We start from the raw sequence: 13682 nt of genomic DNA on the forward strand, positions 1-13682 counted from the left end.
ATAAGAAAATCTTGCTCTATTCGTAAAATAGAGTATCACTTACCGCATTTTTTTTATGCCGTATATTATATATTAATACGTTATATACATCTCTTTTAGACTTCCTTAAACGAAGCCCCGCCCATTGTGCGTCAGACCCCGCCCCCTGCGCATGTGTGCCTGTGTCGGCATTGGTGAGAAATCAGCGCTGGAACAGATGAGGGAATGTCAAACTTGTTGCCGATGCCCGAGGCTCGACACATCCGATTCAAGGATAAACGACAAAACCCTCCTGGAGCCAGAAGCATTTGATGGAACAGCGCGTGTTTTATGGACGATATTAAATAAAATGCCGATTAATTTCTGTGCTGAATACATTTCATAATGTGACAACAAAAGGGATCCAGGGCTCTCCAGTTACAAACAGCGCGCACACACAGCGGTGCATCGAGTCTCCTCACAGGACTGAAAGCACGCTCGAAGTTCTCCTCGGAGGACCGTCGATTGAATGCATTTATCTACTCTTTTTGAATTCATGTAAGTGTTTAATATAGAATAATTAGTCGGGATCGCGCGCATTGCATTGGAGATGTGAACAGGGGACATGTGGTCCGCGCGCTGGTTTGCACTCCTCTGGATTTGTGTTGAACGACTTGGAGAGTTACGCATCGAATAACGATGTAAACGAGTTTATTTTTATTTTTTTTAAGATGTGCATTTTTCAGTGCCGTTGCTCTAAGGACATACAAAGAGGAGTTCGCGTTTTTACGCTTATGCTGGAATTGAGGTACTTCCAATTGTCATCTGATATCTTACTTTAGAGTCATTTGAATATTTGTCAATAAGCGCATGCATGCATGCTAAATGTAAACTTTATTATTATTTTTAATTACTAAATATGTTATTGAAAATATTGAAAATATATAATATTTTCAATTTAAATCGGTTGCTAACATGGGCCCCTGAGAGAGACAAAAGAAAAAAATATATCTGAAAAGTACAACAACAAAAAAGCATTGTTTGATTCAATTGTTTATTATTATTTGCAGTGACAAACACACAGGAATTTAATCCCAGTGGACTGAAAATGAACTCTAATTATAACAGTGCCGGATTTCATATGAAAGGGCCGTCGGTAGCTGTGGAGCCCATGATGGGTCCTCTAAATGAATCCCCCATACAGGGACTCAACTTTGTCTCAAATAGAGACCAGTATGGATTCCAGACTCATGCCCATGGGGATATGCACGCTATGGGAGTTCAGCCACAACATCAACTCCACATGCAAGGACCGTTCAACCATCAACCTCCTAACCACGACCAGCATTCACATCTGTACCAGGACAACGTCCCCGCTTGCCTGCACGGGGATAGACACATGGGCTTCAATAACAACGCAGGTAACCCGCATATGTTTGAAGGAGGATTCGGTCAGCAGCTCGCAGAAGCACAGTCACGAGAATGCATTTCACAGCAGCAGCAGCAACAGAGAATGGCCACAATGCCTGAATTTCAACCACATGGCCATCCGAACGGTACCCATGCCGTTCCAGCACCGTGTCTTCCACTAGACCAGTCACCAAACCGGGCCGCATCGTTCCACGGCCTGCCATCCTCGTCCCCCGAAACCCACAGACTGGAACATTACAGGCTTTTTCCACAGGGCAGGATGGGGGGATCAGAGCACTGTTTTCCCTGTGATCCTCTGACGGGAAATTTCGACATGACAGGATTCTCCACTGCGGACTCTTCAGAGCACAAACTTCCCTATTGTGAAACGGGGAACCAAGTGGTCGGGGGTCATTTTTCCACTTGTAATCGAAGTGGCTCCCGAGGGCCCATGATGGGCGGCTCTAAAGTTGACCAGCAGTTACCTCAGCAGAACGTGTTTTCGGACCGATTCGGGAACCGTGGGAAAATGGATCCGGGGGTTAACGCTAGACACCACCTCATGCCCCAGCAAAGACCGGGACCCGTCGCCAGGCAGAACCCCGGTTCCCCTGCGCTTCCACGGTTTTATCACACTCCGGACTATGTAGCGAACAATACGGATGTTCAAGGTGGTGGTCCGATGGTCCACGTTCAGCACGGCCACCTGGACCGGCCCATACATAGACTGAACAACCATAACATGCATCCCTTTGGGGAACCGGTGTTTGATGTCCCCCAGCTAGCCCCTCAGCCCCCACATCACCCTCACCTCAGCTCACTGCCTTATTTGAATATGGCAAAAAGACCACGGTTTGATCTCCCAAACGGCTCTGCTGGAGAGAGCTGCAGCCCCCTAAGCAACAGCTTACATAATCGGCCCAATCTTGAGAACCACCTCTCCCCCTCAGCTTTCCCTTCTCCCATGGGGGACTTTGCGTCTCATGTGACGGATGGGTTTCCATCAGGCCCCCTACCCTTGAGCTCCGGCCCACAGCAACAGCAGCGGCAGCAGAACGCGGCGATGATGATCAAACAAATGGCATCGAGGAGCCAGCAGCAGAGAATGAGACAACCCGACCTGCAACAGTTAAGTCTCCACGGGGACGTCACATCAAACGGCATGGTCTGCCGAGGCCCTCTGGGTAGTGTGTCTCAGTCCAATTTCGAGAAGAAGCATAATTTTCATGGAAACTTTGACAGCCCCCACCTACCTCAAGAAAACTCATGGTTTCCTGAGCCGCAGCAGCATTGTAGAGAAACAAACACGCATGCCTTGGAGCAGGCAGAGAATGGACACAACATTATTTTTAGGCAAGGCGTCACAAGCATGGACATGCAGTCTTTGAATTCTCCGGGAGCGCATCATCCATTCGAAAATAATGTCAGTAATCCTCTGCATATGCAGTCTCCCGATGAGAGCAACATGCAGTCAGGCGCACCCACAGACAGGAGGCCGGCTGAATTCGGAGGAATGGCGATGAGGAGGCAGCACAGCTTCCCTCCTGGAGGGCCGACTCAACAGGGAGCCCCCCAGAGCAATCCTCCAGGATTTAGCTCCTCTCCAGGGAACTATCCCGCCCATCCCGAGTACCTCTCCAGCCAGCACCTGTCAGTCAATAAGCTTGGGGCCCTCTCTTTGGGGAATTTGAACAAAGCCAGTACAAAAGACAGTGTGTTTGGCCAAAGCTGTCTGGCAGCCCTCTCCACGGCCTGCCAGAATATGATCGCCAGCCTTGGGGCCCCGAACCTCAATGTGACTTTTAATAAGAAAAGTCAAAATGAGGCCAAACGCAAAGCAGGCCAGGTTGAGCAGGACATAAATAGCAGTGGCAGTAGCGGCCCAGGGGCAGAGTATTTCCAGAGCAACGCTTCTCAGAATAGTCAAACGCCTTGCTCTGGGAATAACAACAATACGACTGCAGGTCAAAGTGGTACGGGCCAGATGGCGAAAAGGGAAGCGAGCACCCTTTCCCCGAATGACAACATGGAGTCTGGATGTGAGGGAAAAATGGCAACAGGCAACGGCAAGGGGAGGGGGAAGAAGAGACGCGACAGCGGGCACATCAGTCCTGGAAACTTCTCCCCTCCATGCGGCGGTAACCCTGTTGTCAGTCCGACTCAGCAGGGTTCTGCTTTGAACATGGGCATGGAGGGCCCGGAGAGGTCCCTGGTCTCACCTTCCTTTGGAAAGCCCGATCTTGCAACCTCGATGGACAGCGGCATTCAAAGCGTGGGCAAGTCTGATGGCGTTTCGCCGTGCATGGATTATTTAGACGAAGCCAGCCCCAACTACAGCGCTGAGGACCCCAGGCCTTGCAGAGCTGGCATGAAGTGTAATTCTGAAAACAGGGCCGGCTACAATGACAATACGTGCATGGAACAGGTCCGGACGCCGCTGAGCAACCCGGGCCAGGACGAGGTTCATCCTCTGGAGATCTTGCAGGCTCAGATCCAGCTGCAAAGACAGCAGTTCAGCATCTCTGAGGACCAGCCGATGGGAGGGAAAACGAGCAAAAAGGCAGACTGCCAGGCCGGTCTGAACGGAGAGTGCACCTTGGCCAGTTCTAGCCCGGTCGCAGGCAAGGGCTCTGTGAATACCATTGACCTTGACTCTCTCATGACAGAGCAGCATGCCACCTGGTATGTCCCTGGCAACAAGACTCTGATAGAGGACCCCAGTAATGACAAGTGCCTGGGATACTGGGATCGAGCACGGGGCCAGAGTGACAACAAAGAAGGTAAACTTCATTGACTTGCAGTGAGAGCATGATGAATTGGGGTTTTTATGGACTGTTGAGTTTACTTTGATGGCTTAATGGTTGAATAATGAACAACCCAAGGTAGCTTAACCTCAGGCGCAGGGACCCATTTACAACTAATCTGTCACCCAGAAGTGAGCTTTAATTAGCACACTTTAAAACAATCAGTCTTGAGCTGACAGAAAACAGGATGCAAAATAATAATTAACTCACTGACAGCAGAGAAAGTTTGTTTGGCTCTGCAATTTGCATTACAATAAGTCACAATACAATATATATGTTAATTTATAATTTTTTAAATAGTATTAATCTGGTTTGTGTGTGTGTGTGTATTATTCATATATATATATATATATATATATATATATATATATATATATATATATATATATATATATATATATATATATATATATATATATATATGCATATATATATATATATATATATATATATATATATATATATATGCATGCATGTATACATACAAACGTATAAATGAAAATTAATTAAAATAAATTATTGGAAAATATTATTAGTTTAGATTAATTAGATTAGTTGGATTATTAGTAATAATATTTCAGATATTTTTGAACATTTTACACAAGACATGCAAGTGACTAACATAATGCAAACTGAATGTTTTGATTCCGGTTGTACTTGCATTTAAGTTTTATCTAGGATCTGTGGTTGAGATTTTAAGTACATTCAGATCTCAATTACAGATCCTCTTTGTGTTAAATCTAAGTGCAAAGAAAGTGGAATCAAAACCTCCAGTAACTTCTTTCAGTTTTCTTCTAGAAAATTTGTCTGCAGTGTTTAATTTGTTCCTGGTAGCGTAAGTGATTTTACCCCAGGCTTTCTTATCAAATTATTTACTGGAAACTTTACACGACTGTTCAAATGTATTGTCGATGGTGTAAAATATCAGTCAAGAGCATCGTAGGTCACAGAGCTCCAGTTCCTAGAATTTCTTGTTGAATGCCACAGCAAACACACGGGTGTTATTTTGGCAACAAACATTGTCTAAGGAGGTTAGAACAGCCAAGTTTGCGTTTAATTTGACTGCAGGCACGTTAGAGCTCGCAGTGGCGTTATTAACCCATGAGGTCTGACAGCAGCGCTGCGCGAGGGTTAAACGCAGGCGTTAGGCGCGTGGCCAAGATTCAGTGTTGTTTTACCTCAGAATACTCTTTCCTGTCTCTTCACGCTTTGTGATTGGTCCCGTCGGTCCTATAATTGCGTGCCATCAGATATGTCATAATCAGGCATGTGGCATGGCATTCATCAGGGGACGTGTTTGATTTTCACGATAGTCAAGAGGACGGTCAGAATTATTTTCTTAACAGGAGTGTCTCAAGAACTTGTAACTTAAAACATCCAAATGTTGTTACATAGCCACAGTATTCCCTTCACACACACACACAAACACATCTGTTTTTGCATTTATCTCTTTTTCCATCTTTTGCACCAGGAATTGAGTTCCTTACTTTATTTAATTTTTTTATTATCATTTTTTTAACTGCAGTAGCTCTCTCTCTGTGCACATCAGAATGTTATGAAGTTTTGCAGCAGTTTTAATCAAAATAATGTGTTGAGCCGGTTTTTAGTTATCTGCTTTAGATATGCTTTTTAAATTTCATTTTAACAGCTCAATGGAAATTAGTTACTGTATAAAACTGCAATAATTTCAGGGACATGATTTGAATGCATCTCGACCGAATGTAGCACAGATGCAAGCTGCAAAAAGCACGTTATCAGAAAGCTCCAACTCTGAGTGTTTTTATTGTTTTGCCTAATAAATGGAGAAGGTTGTCAGATGCAATTTCTCAGACGGGGCTGTCGGATATTCTGACAGCTTTGTAGCTCTGAGAATAAACACTAAAGGCCAGAACAGACAGAAAACAAAGGAGAAGATGCAATGGTCTCCTGGGGAAAACGACTGAAAACAACACTCCACAAACAGACTGAGAACACAGGTATAGGGATGCGTTTTGTGAGGAAGGGACGTCAGCGATGTGAAGAGAAAAGAGGGCTTGATATCTATGTGGAAAATATCAGCAAACAGTGTACACTCCAAACGCTGTGTAACTTGCAGATCCTTTACAAAAATGAGCTTCCATGTCTTTGAACCTTTTCCCTGTTTGTCAGAAAAGCCAGATATCTCAGTGGCTCTGGAAAAACAAATTTGTAAACAGTGTACACTTTGTGCAAGTTGCATATCCTAAAATAACCATCAATGCCTTTGAAACGTTTCCTCATTTATCAAAAGTACTCATTTGTTGTAATTGTGGCTTTCTTCTGCATATAATATAGGCTCATATTTAATTGTAGTCAGTTTTACAGCTAATATCTGTGGGTTGCATGATGGATAGCAATTTGAGCATTGCATACGCAGATGCACACCTTTCTTTGGGAGTGTTAGTTTGCCGAGCAGAATTAATTAGTGTCTTCTTGTGTCCATGTGGTACACTGCATTTTTCCGTGAGGAATGTCAGTTTGGAAATGAAAAAAAAAAAACATGATCTTGTCTTGGCATGTATTGAATTCCGCTTTTGCATTTTGTCAAGGGACAGGCCTGTATCGTCAGAGATGCATCACTTTGATTTGTGCATCATCTCTCAGTGCTAAACATTAAGGAACAGTTTAAATTCTGCCGTGGATAATTCACTATTATTTTTTCAACATATTTTTTTGGTTAAGCATAAATGGACATGTTAAGCAGAATGTCCAAGCTGCTCTTTTCCATGAAATGAAAAAAGATGGTTTTGTATCATCAATCCTCAACATTAAGTCTCACTGAATACTCTCACTGAAAATTCCCATCAAAGCTCTCTTTATAATATTATCACCCAGCTTTAATCTGCTAAATGCAATTATAAGGCATGAAGATATTTGTTTTGACTTATGATTTTGAATGACCTAAAGAGTAAATTGAAATTGTAAAATTGTCTTTAACAATTAAACATCGCAAAGGAAAAGGAGATATTAGTCAGATTGTTCAAGCTGCTCTTTTCCATGAAACTAAAAAGGATGTTGATTTTAATACCGTCAAACCCGGACAAAAAAAAAAAATCTATATTCTATATATGTTATATCCAATTATTATATATATATATATATATATATATATATATATATATATATATATATATATATATATATATATATATATATATAAAACATCAAAGTGCTCTGTATCACTCTCTATTATCGCCTAGCTGTAAACAGTTAAATGCAACTATAAGGAATTAAGATATAAACATTAACGTTGTTGTTTTCTCTAAAGAAAATGCTCTGAAACAATGTGTATTGTTAAAAGCAATACAAAAATACATTTTACTTAGTTTGACTCATGGTACAGTCAAACACAAGCATGAAAGACATCTGAGCTTTAATGGAGAACAATAATTTTATGTTTACAAAGTTAGCAAAAGAAAGGAAAAAAACATGATTTTGAATGACTTAAGAGACTAAGTAAATAATGACAAAATTTTGACTTTTGGCAAAAATGCTCCTTTAAGAAAAAATGCGGTGAAAAAGAAGATATTAGGCAGAATGTCCAAGCTGCTCTTTTCCATAAAACTAAAAATAATTATATTTCATATCAAGCTCCAACATAAGTCTAAAATGCTATATTCTATCACTGAAAATGCCCAACCAAGCTCTCTATTTTACACTTAGTTTTTTATTTTATTTTTTTAGCCGTGAAAATATTAAGATACTATAAACATTAACATCATAATTTCTGTGACACTGCTTTCAAACCCTGTGCAGTATGAAAAGTGGTATAGGAATAATTTGGTTTTCAAATTCGAATTGAAATTATCTTTTCAAAAAGTTCAACCGAACAGAGAGCTGGAGGTGGAGGGGAAGATTTTCGTTTAACAGAAAGTAAAAAAGAGAAAAGAAAATAGCATGAGGGCGAGTGAATAATGGCGACATGTTAATCTAAAATGCATCTTCGAAGATTAAAAATACATGTTTTGTGGCTGTTCTTAAAGCCGCGGGCCCATTACAGATAGATCATCCATTAAGCTCTGATCCCAGATGTAAATTTTCCGCATCACCTCATATGTTGTTGTTGTCGTCGTCATATGTGTCTCTAAGATCATTAATGGTTCTTCTTAGCAACCCCACCCACAGAAACATAAACCAACAAGTTAGTTTCTCCCCCCTCATTTGTAAGTGACGAGAGCCTGCCTGTGAACTGCATATGGAGCAGAAGGGTGTTGCTTTTCCAGTGCGTACGCTTTAGTGCATGTGTTGTGCTGGCCAAGAGAACATGTCTAAGAGCCAGACAGAGCAGTCAGCCATCCAGACAGCAGTCAGCCATCCAGACTGGGCCCCACAGCTGGCCCGCTTTCTCAGCCCTTCCCCTCTCCAGATCCAGGGCCGGCGCTCATGAAGGCGATCCCTGTCCGCTGCGCGCCGGTGGAGGAGGAGGTGGGGGGGGGGGACGGCCCCAGGGCTCTGATGTGAAACTCCTTTAGTGCTTTGGGCCCTCGAAAACTGTGAAAAGCTCTTTCATATCCCTTGGCCTGGGTCCCGCGCTCTCTTTAGAATATTTTAGAATAATTTCATTCTAATTTGTCAATGGAAATTCAAACCATATAACAGCATATAAAAACAGGTTCTAGAGGGACTAGTTTATGTAAAAGAGCGCGCCGGTGCCAAGTTATTTCCACGCTCTTGTGTGGGGAGGCACCCACTGCGTCCCCTGCAGTTCTGTTGGCTGCTGTTGAGAGACTCGCAATATAAGCGCTTAACAATGATATGGACACAATCCCGGCGTTTGAGTAATGAAGTCTGCACTGTCGGGATGATTCGCAAGATGGAGTTTAAAAGAGCAGTTCGTGCAAAAACGAGCGTTCTGTCACTGTTTGCTCGCCCTCGTTTCTTTATGAACCGCAGGGTTTCTGTGGCACACAAAAGAGAGTTTGAAGAGGGTCCTGGCTGCTCTTTTCCACAACACTCAACTCAACACAAGACTGAAGGGGGAGTATGAATAGGGAGTATATTGGAGTCATTTAGACATTTTTTATATAGGCTATATATTTTTTTATTATTATTATAAAATACTCATAAATGGAGTTAGATAGGACTTTCTTTTTACACCTGTTCTATATTTGGTCAAGTTGCTTTTTAATCATGCCCTTTAAATCATGCATTAAAATATAAATTGTCTATCTTCCATTAATCTGTTCAAACAGAAAAAGATCACAAGATTTATTCCTAAACTATTCCTTCACTGTAATGTTTCATCCTCATTTATTGTGCGTCATTCCAGACGTGTGTGATGTGATTGTAATGTTTTTCATGTCTCCTCACAGGACATGGGTAGGAGCGCTCCTCTGCTGGCTCTCCTTAGCGTTTCACAAAAAAAAAAAAAAGGTAAGACAGTCCAATCTATCAGATATATATCAGTCGATCGGGTTTCAGAAGTAAAAATGCTGTTTTAAATCAAACTTTCAAGATGAGCTCTGAAGTGATATTTGCTTATGTGATTTCAAATTCATCAAAAAAAAAAAAAAAATCATGTTTAGTAGCCAAATTCTCTGTGAAGATCCGAGAGAACGAACCACCAATCAGAGAGCTCGCTGTTACCATGGAAACAGAATTTGCTCCAAAAAAGCTCATCAGTCACTGCCCACTCCCATGAAGCATTGCGAATGATGTAATCAAGTCAGCTTCCTTAGACTCTCAAACTACTTCTGTATTAGAATGTTGCAATAAACATTGAAATGTATACAATATATTTAAAATCATAATAGATGATACATTGTAGTCATGAATTTTTATTAGATTTAAAAAAATATGTCTGTATAGTTATTTGAATTCATTTTTATTTCAGTTTTAGCTTTATTTATTACAGTGATGTGAAGTTAATGAAAATGAGAACTTAATTCCACAGCTTTTCAAACTATGTATCTATTTTATTTAAAATATATAATTATATATTTTTTTAAAAATCACTGTTATTTTAGTGTCATTGAGGAACTATTGAAGTTTTTATTTTTAATTTCAGTTAAATTTTATTTTTGTCATTTGTAATTTTTTTGTATTATTTTTTTTATTTATCTTTCAAGTTACAAATGTCTACAAATGAGAAATGTTTCCTTGCCTAAGTTTTAGGTTATTTTTATATTTTATTCCAGTTACATTATTTCAAGTAATGAAAATAATTTGTATGGTTTTAGTTAAGTATAATAATCCTTATATTATGATTCTATACTAGTCCAGAGTTTTATATTGTACCAGTGTTTTTGATGTGACTACATCATCCACAATGCATCATGGGATATGAATTTCTTTGGGTCAGAGTTTGTGTTGTTGTAGTTCATCTTAGAGCTTGTTGGTTTGGGTATTTTTTCTAATGTGAAAAAACCTCACAATCCAAGGGGGTCGCGCGGTGATCTGTACCGACTCGCTTAATTTCCACAGAACGAGCCGCAGCCGCTGTGCCATCTGTCTCCCGCCGTTTGAGCGCGACGGCTCCCGTTGCTATTCCTGCGAGCCGTCCACGGCGACAGGATGACTGACGTGTGTTGCATCTCTCCACAGGTGCTGCACGATCTCGCTGTGAGGGTGGGGGTGGGACCTGGAGGAAGCCACCCGCGGTGTCCGGAAACCTCGGGACGCGGGGGTGGGGAGGGGGGACGGAGGGGCCCCTGCTGTTCCTCTCACTTCCAGATGCGACTTAAACTCATCCAGAACAACTCTAACCACTTTGGGACCTCGCTGGCTGCTTTCTGTAACTGTAAGGATGATGGCTGGCTTGGTGTTTTCCAGCAGTAATTGGATACATTTTTTTTTTTACTAGCCCCAGAGAAACCGCAAACTCTCCGGGTGTCCGTAGAGTGAGTCTTCAGGCCAACAGAGTCTCTTTAGATGGACTGGAGACGAGAGACAATGGGATACAGGAAATACACAAGCACACCAGACTGGAATCTTGGACAGCGAGGCTCAGTTGCTTTTAGTGTATTTTTATCTTCTATAAAGATCCACTTTTGCTGGGATTACCTCATTTTTTTAAGACTTGCAAGTGAGGGTTTAACTAGTTAGTCCGAGAGCGCGCCGCTCTCTATAAATATTTATTATCCCTGTTTTTCGGCGAAGCTTCTTTATTTGTGAACTTCAGCGTTGCGTTTAATCTTTTTCGGTTACATTATGTTCTCTCTTTTTTTTGGGGGGGAAGGGTTTGTGTCCAACTCCCAGAATTCTGACAGCGAGCCGCCATCCAATAGAGACTGAATTCCTTCGCACGAGAGGGAAGCAGCGTGTTATAAAGCTTCCCATTCTCCGAGGTCTCCAGCAGCAGGCTCCTTGTCTGTGGTGGGTCAACCTTTTGACTTTGAAAGGCCAGTGGGGGTTCTGTCCTCTCCCTACTGTTTTTGGAAATTTGATATTCACCCTGAGAACATCCCTTTGTGACCTGCCTGGCCGGCATCGGAATGCCATTGTTTCAAGTCGAAACTCTCCTTTGCTTGGGTTTTCCCTCTTTACCAAGCCTCCATTGAGACCCTGAGCTTCCCTCTGCCTTTAAACCAACTGATGGTGAATATGTTTAGTCGGAATTGGCAGGCTATTCAAGCGAGGACAATAGTCGGAGACAAAAGACTTTCCTTTTAAGAAAATAGGTTTTCTTCTGGAGAGAAAAAGGTCTTTAACCAATTTTTTGGTCTTCGACACCTCTCTGTTTCCTTGTTCTACCTCTTTTCTCCGTTTTTCTCTCATTATTGTGATATACACGAAGCTTAAAGTGAAGTTATTTGTGTCCGCAGAGTTTTTTGTAAATAACCTGTATATTATGAATCACTTATTAACAATAAATATGTTGTAAATTATGCTTTTTTCCCCGATTCCTCTGTCCTCTGCTGCCATCTCATTCAATATTTTCCTATGAAATGTGGCGTTCTTCCCAAGAGAAAACCTAAATTAGCACGCTCTCCATAGCTACTGCTTGAAGTTTCTAAATGGCGACGAGGATTGTTTTAAAAGGATTATTATATCCATTTTTGTTTGATTAGGGGGCACCGGGTTTGAGATATGCATGAGAAATGCCGTCTTTATGTTTACCCTGTACTAATCTTAAACAGTGGGAAAATACTTTCAACTGAGAGAGAGAAAGAGAAGTCAGACGAGGAGACTTGTTTGTGAAATGCTTGGCTACAAATCTCCAGTGGTTTGGACGAGCCTCGAGACCTCTGGCTTTGGGTGGTGAAGTCTCCAGAGTATTGATCGTGATTACTCCGGTATTCTTTATGTAAATCATTGCTTATTGATAGTGGAACTAGGTCAAAGATGTAAAGTGCAAATTGCAGTGTGTTCGCAAAGGGCCATTTTCGAAACCTTGGAAACCATTTCCTAGAAGAATGTATAAAGTGCATGTGTACGCACACAACATGTGCTGATTACACTAAGCAGATGTTATAGTTCAGCGCTCCTCAACTGGTTTTGTTTCAGCACTCATACTGAACAGAAATAAAACACTGACATTTTGTATTATTACCATGAACTGCATAGGCCCAAAAAGGCATATGCAAAATGATTAACATAACATAAACAACTTTATAATTGCATAAACATCAACAGAATGTGATCTACCAGCTTAACACATAAAAACAAAAACTTTGGATTTTATTAGCAGAAGAATTAGTGACATGAGTTTGTGCCCTATATATATATATATATATATATAATCAGTTTTTAAAAAGATTAAGACATAATGACAGGAGGCCAGACTAATTAAAATGCAGAGTATGCTGATCAGTTAAACCTAAATCTGTGGCTTTATAAAAATCTGCTGCTATAATTTCAGCATTTAGAGACTTGTATCGTCTTCTCTGTGCTTTAAGTCAAAAAAACTTTTTTCCCCACCAAAATCAAATACTTATTTTCATAATCAATAATTAAATGCATTAATATATTATTTATTAAAATAGATTTTTTGTTCAAACACATCTAGAATATAGATGCATGCAATCAAATTTTATGTGTGTGTGTATATATATATATATATATATATATATATATATATATATATATATATATATATATATATATATATATATATATAAAATACGTGTGTGTGTGTGATTGCACAGCCTCAGCAAATACGTGTGTGTGTGTGATTGCACAGCCTCAGATGAAGACATGGTGTTTTCTTCTCTTCTACAAGTTGATAAGCCTGTTAATTTTAGTACCCCAGCTATGCATGGCTATATAACTGTATGCATTTATTATTTGAATTTAGCATTACTGTTGATGATCAGACCAGACCTGCAACAGATGTGCAGATGTTTAGTTGGAACCCACTAGTTGATTCTGACTTAAACCAAAAATCTCGAGAAACAGAGCATAAATGTAACAAAAACTTCTACTGAACTCCAGTTGCAATATCACAGTGTCGTATTAGCAGTCGAGAGTTTTGTGCTCTCTACACGTCTCCGCTGATATTTACATCTCTATTCCAGCGCAGCCGAGAGAAGCAGTCAATACCATGGCGATTCT

General features: G+C 40.8%; 1 protein-coding gene across 3 annotated transcripts; it reads left to right on the forward strand.

Annotated features, from left to right (window-relative positions):
• The first annotated feature begins 108 nt into the window (after window positions 1-108).
• On the forward strand, window positions 109-12013 carry LOC113110185 (transcriptional activator MN1-like). Of its 3 annotated transcripts, none has more exons than XR_003293095.1 (4): window positions 109-516; window positions 1029-4148; window positions 9503-9563; window positions 10734-12013. XR_003293095.1 is itself a non-coding variant. In XM_026274230.1 (4 exons), exons 2-3 carry the CDS (start codon window positions 1067-1069, stop codon window positions 9511-9513), a joined length of 3093 nt encoding a protein of 1030 aa, XP_026130015.1. In that variant the 5' UTR covers window positions 113-766; window positions 1029-1066; the 3' UTR covers window positions 9514-9560; window positions 10732-12013. The 3 variants fall into 3 exon arrangements, 1 of the variants encoding a protein (XP_026130015.1); XR_003293094.1 differs by having other exon boundaries at window positions 113-766; XM_026274230.1 differs by having other exon boundaries at window positions 113-766; window positions 9503-9560; window positions 10732-12013.
• Window positions 12014-13682: the final 1669 nt, after the last annotated feature.

Source organism: Carassius auratus, chromosome 10 (genome assembly GCF_003368295.1).
Source record: "Carassius auratus strain Wakin chromosome 10, ASM336829v1, whole genome shotgun sequence".
NCBI classification, from domain to species: Eukaryota; Metazoa; Chordata; class Actinopteri; order Cypriniformes; family Cyprinidae; genus Carassius; species Carassius auratus.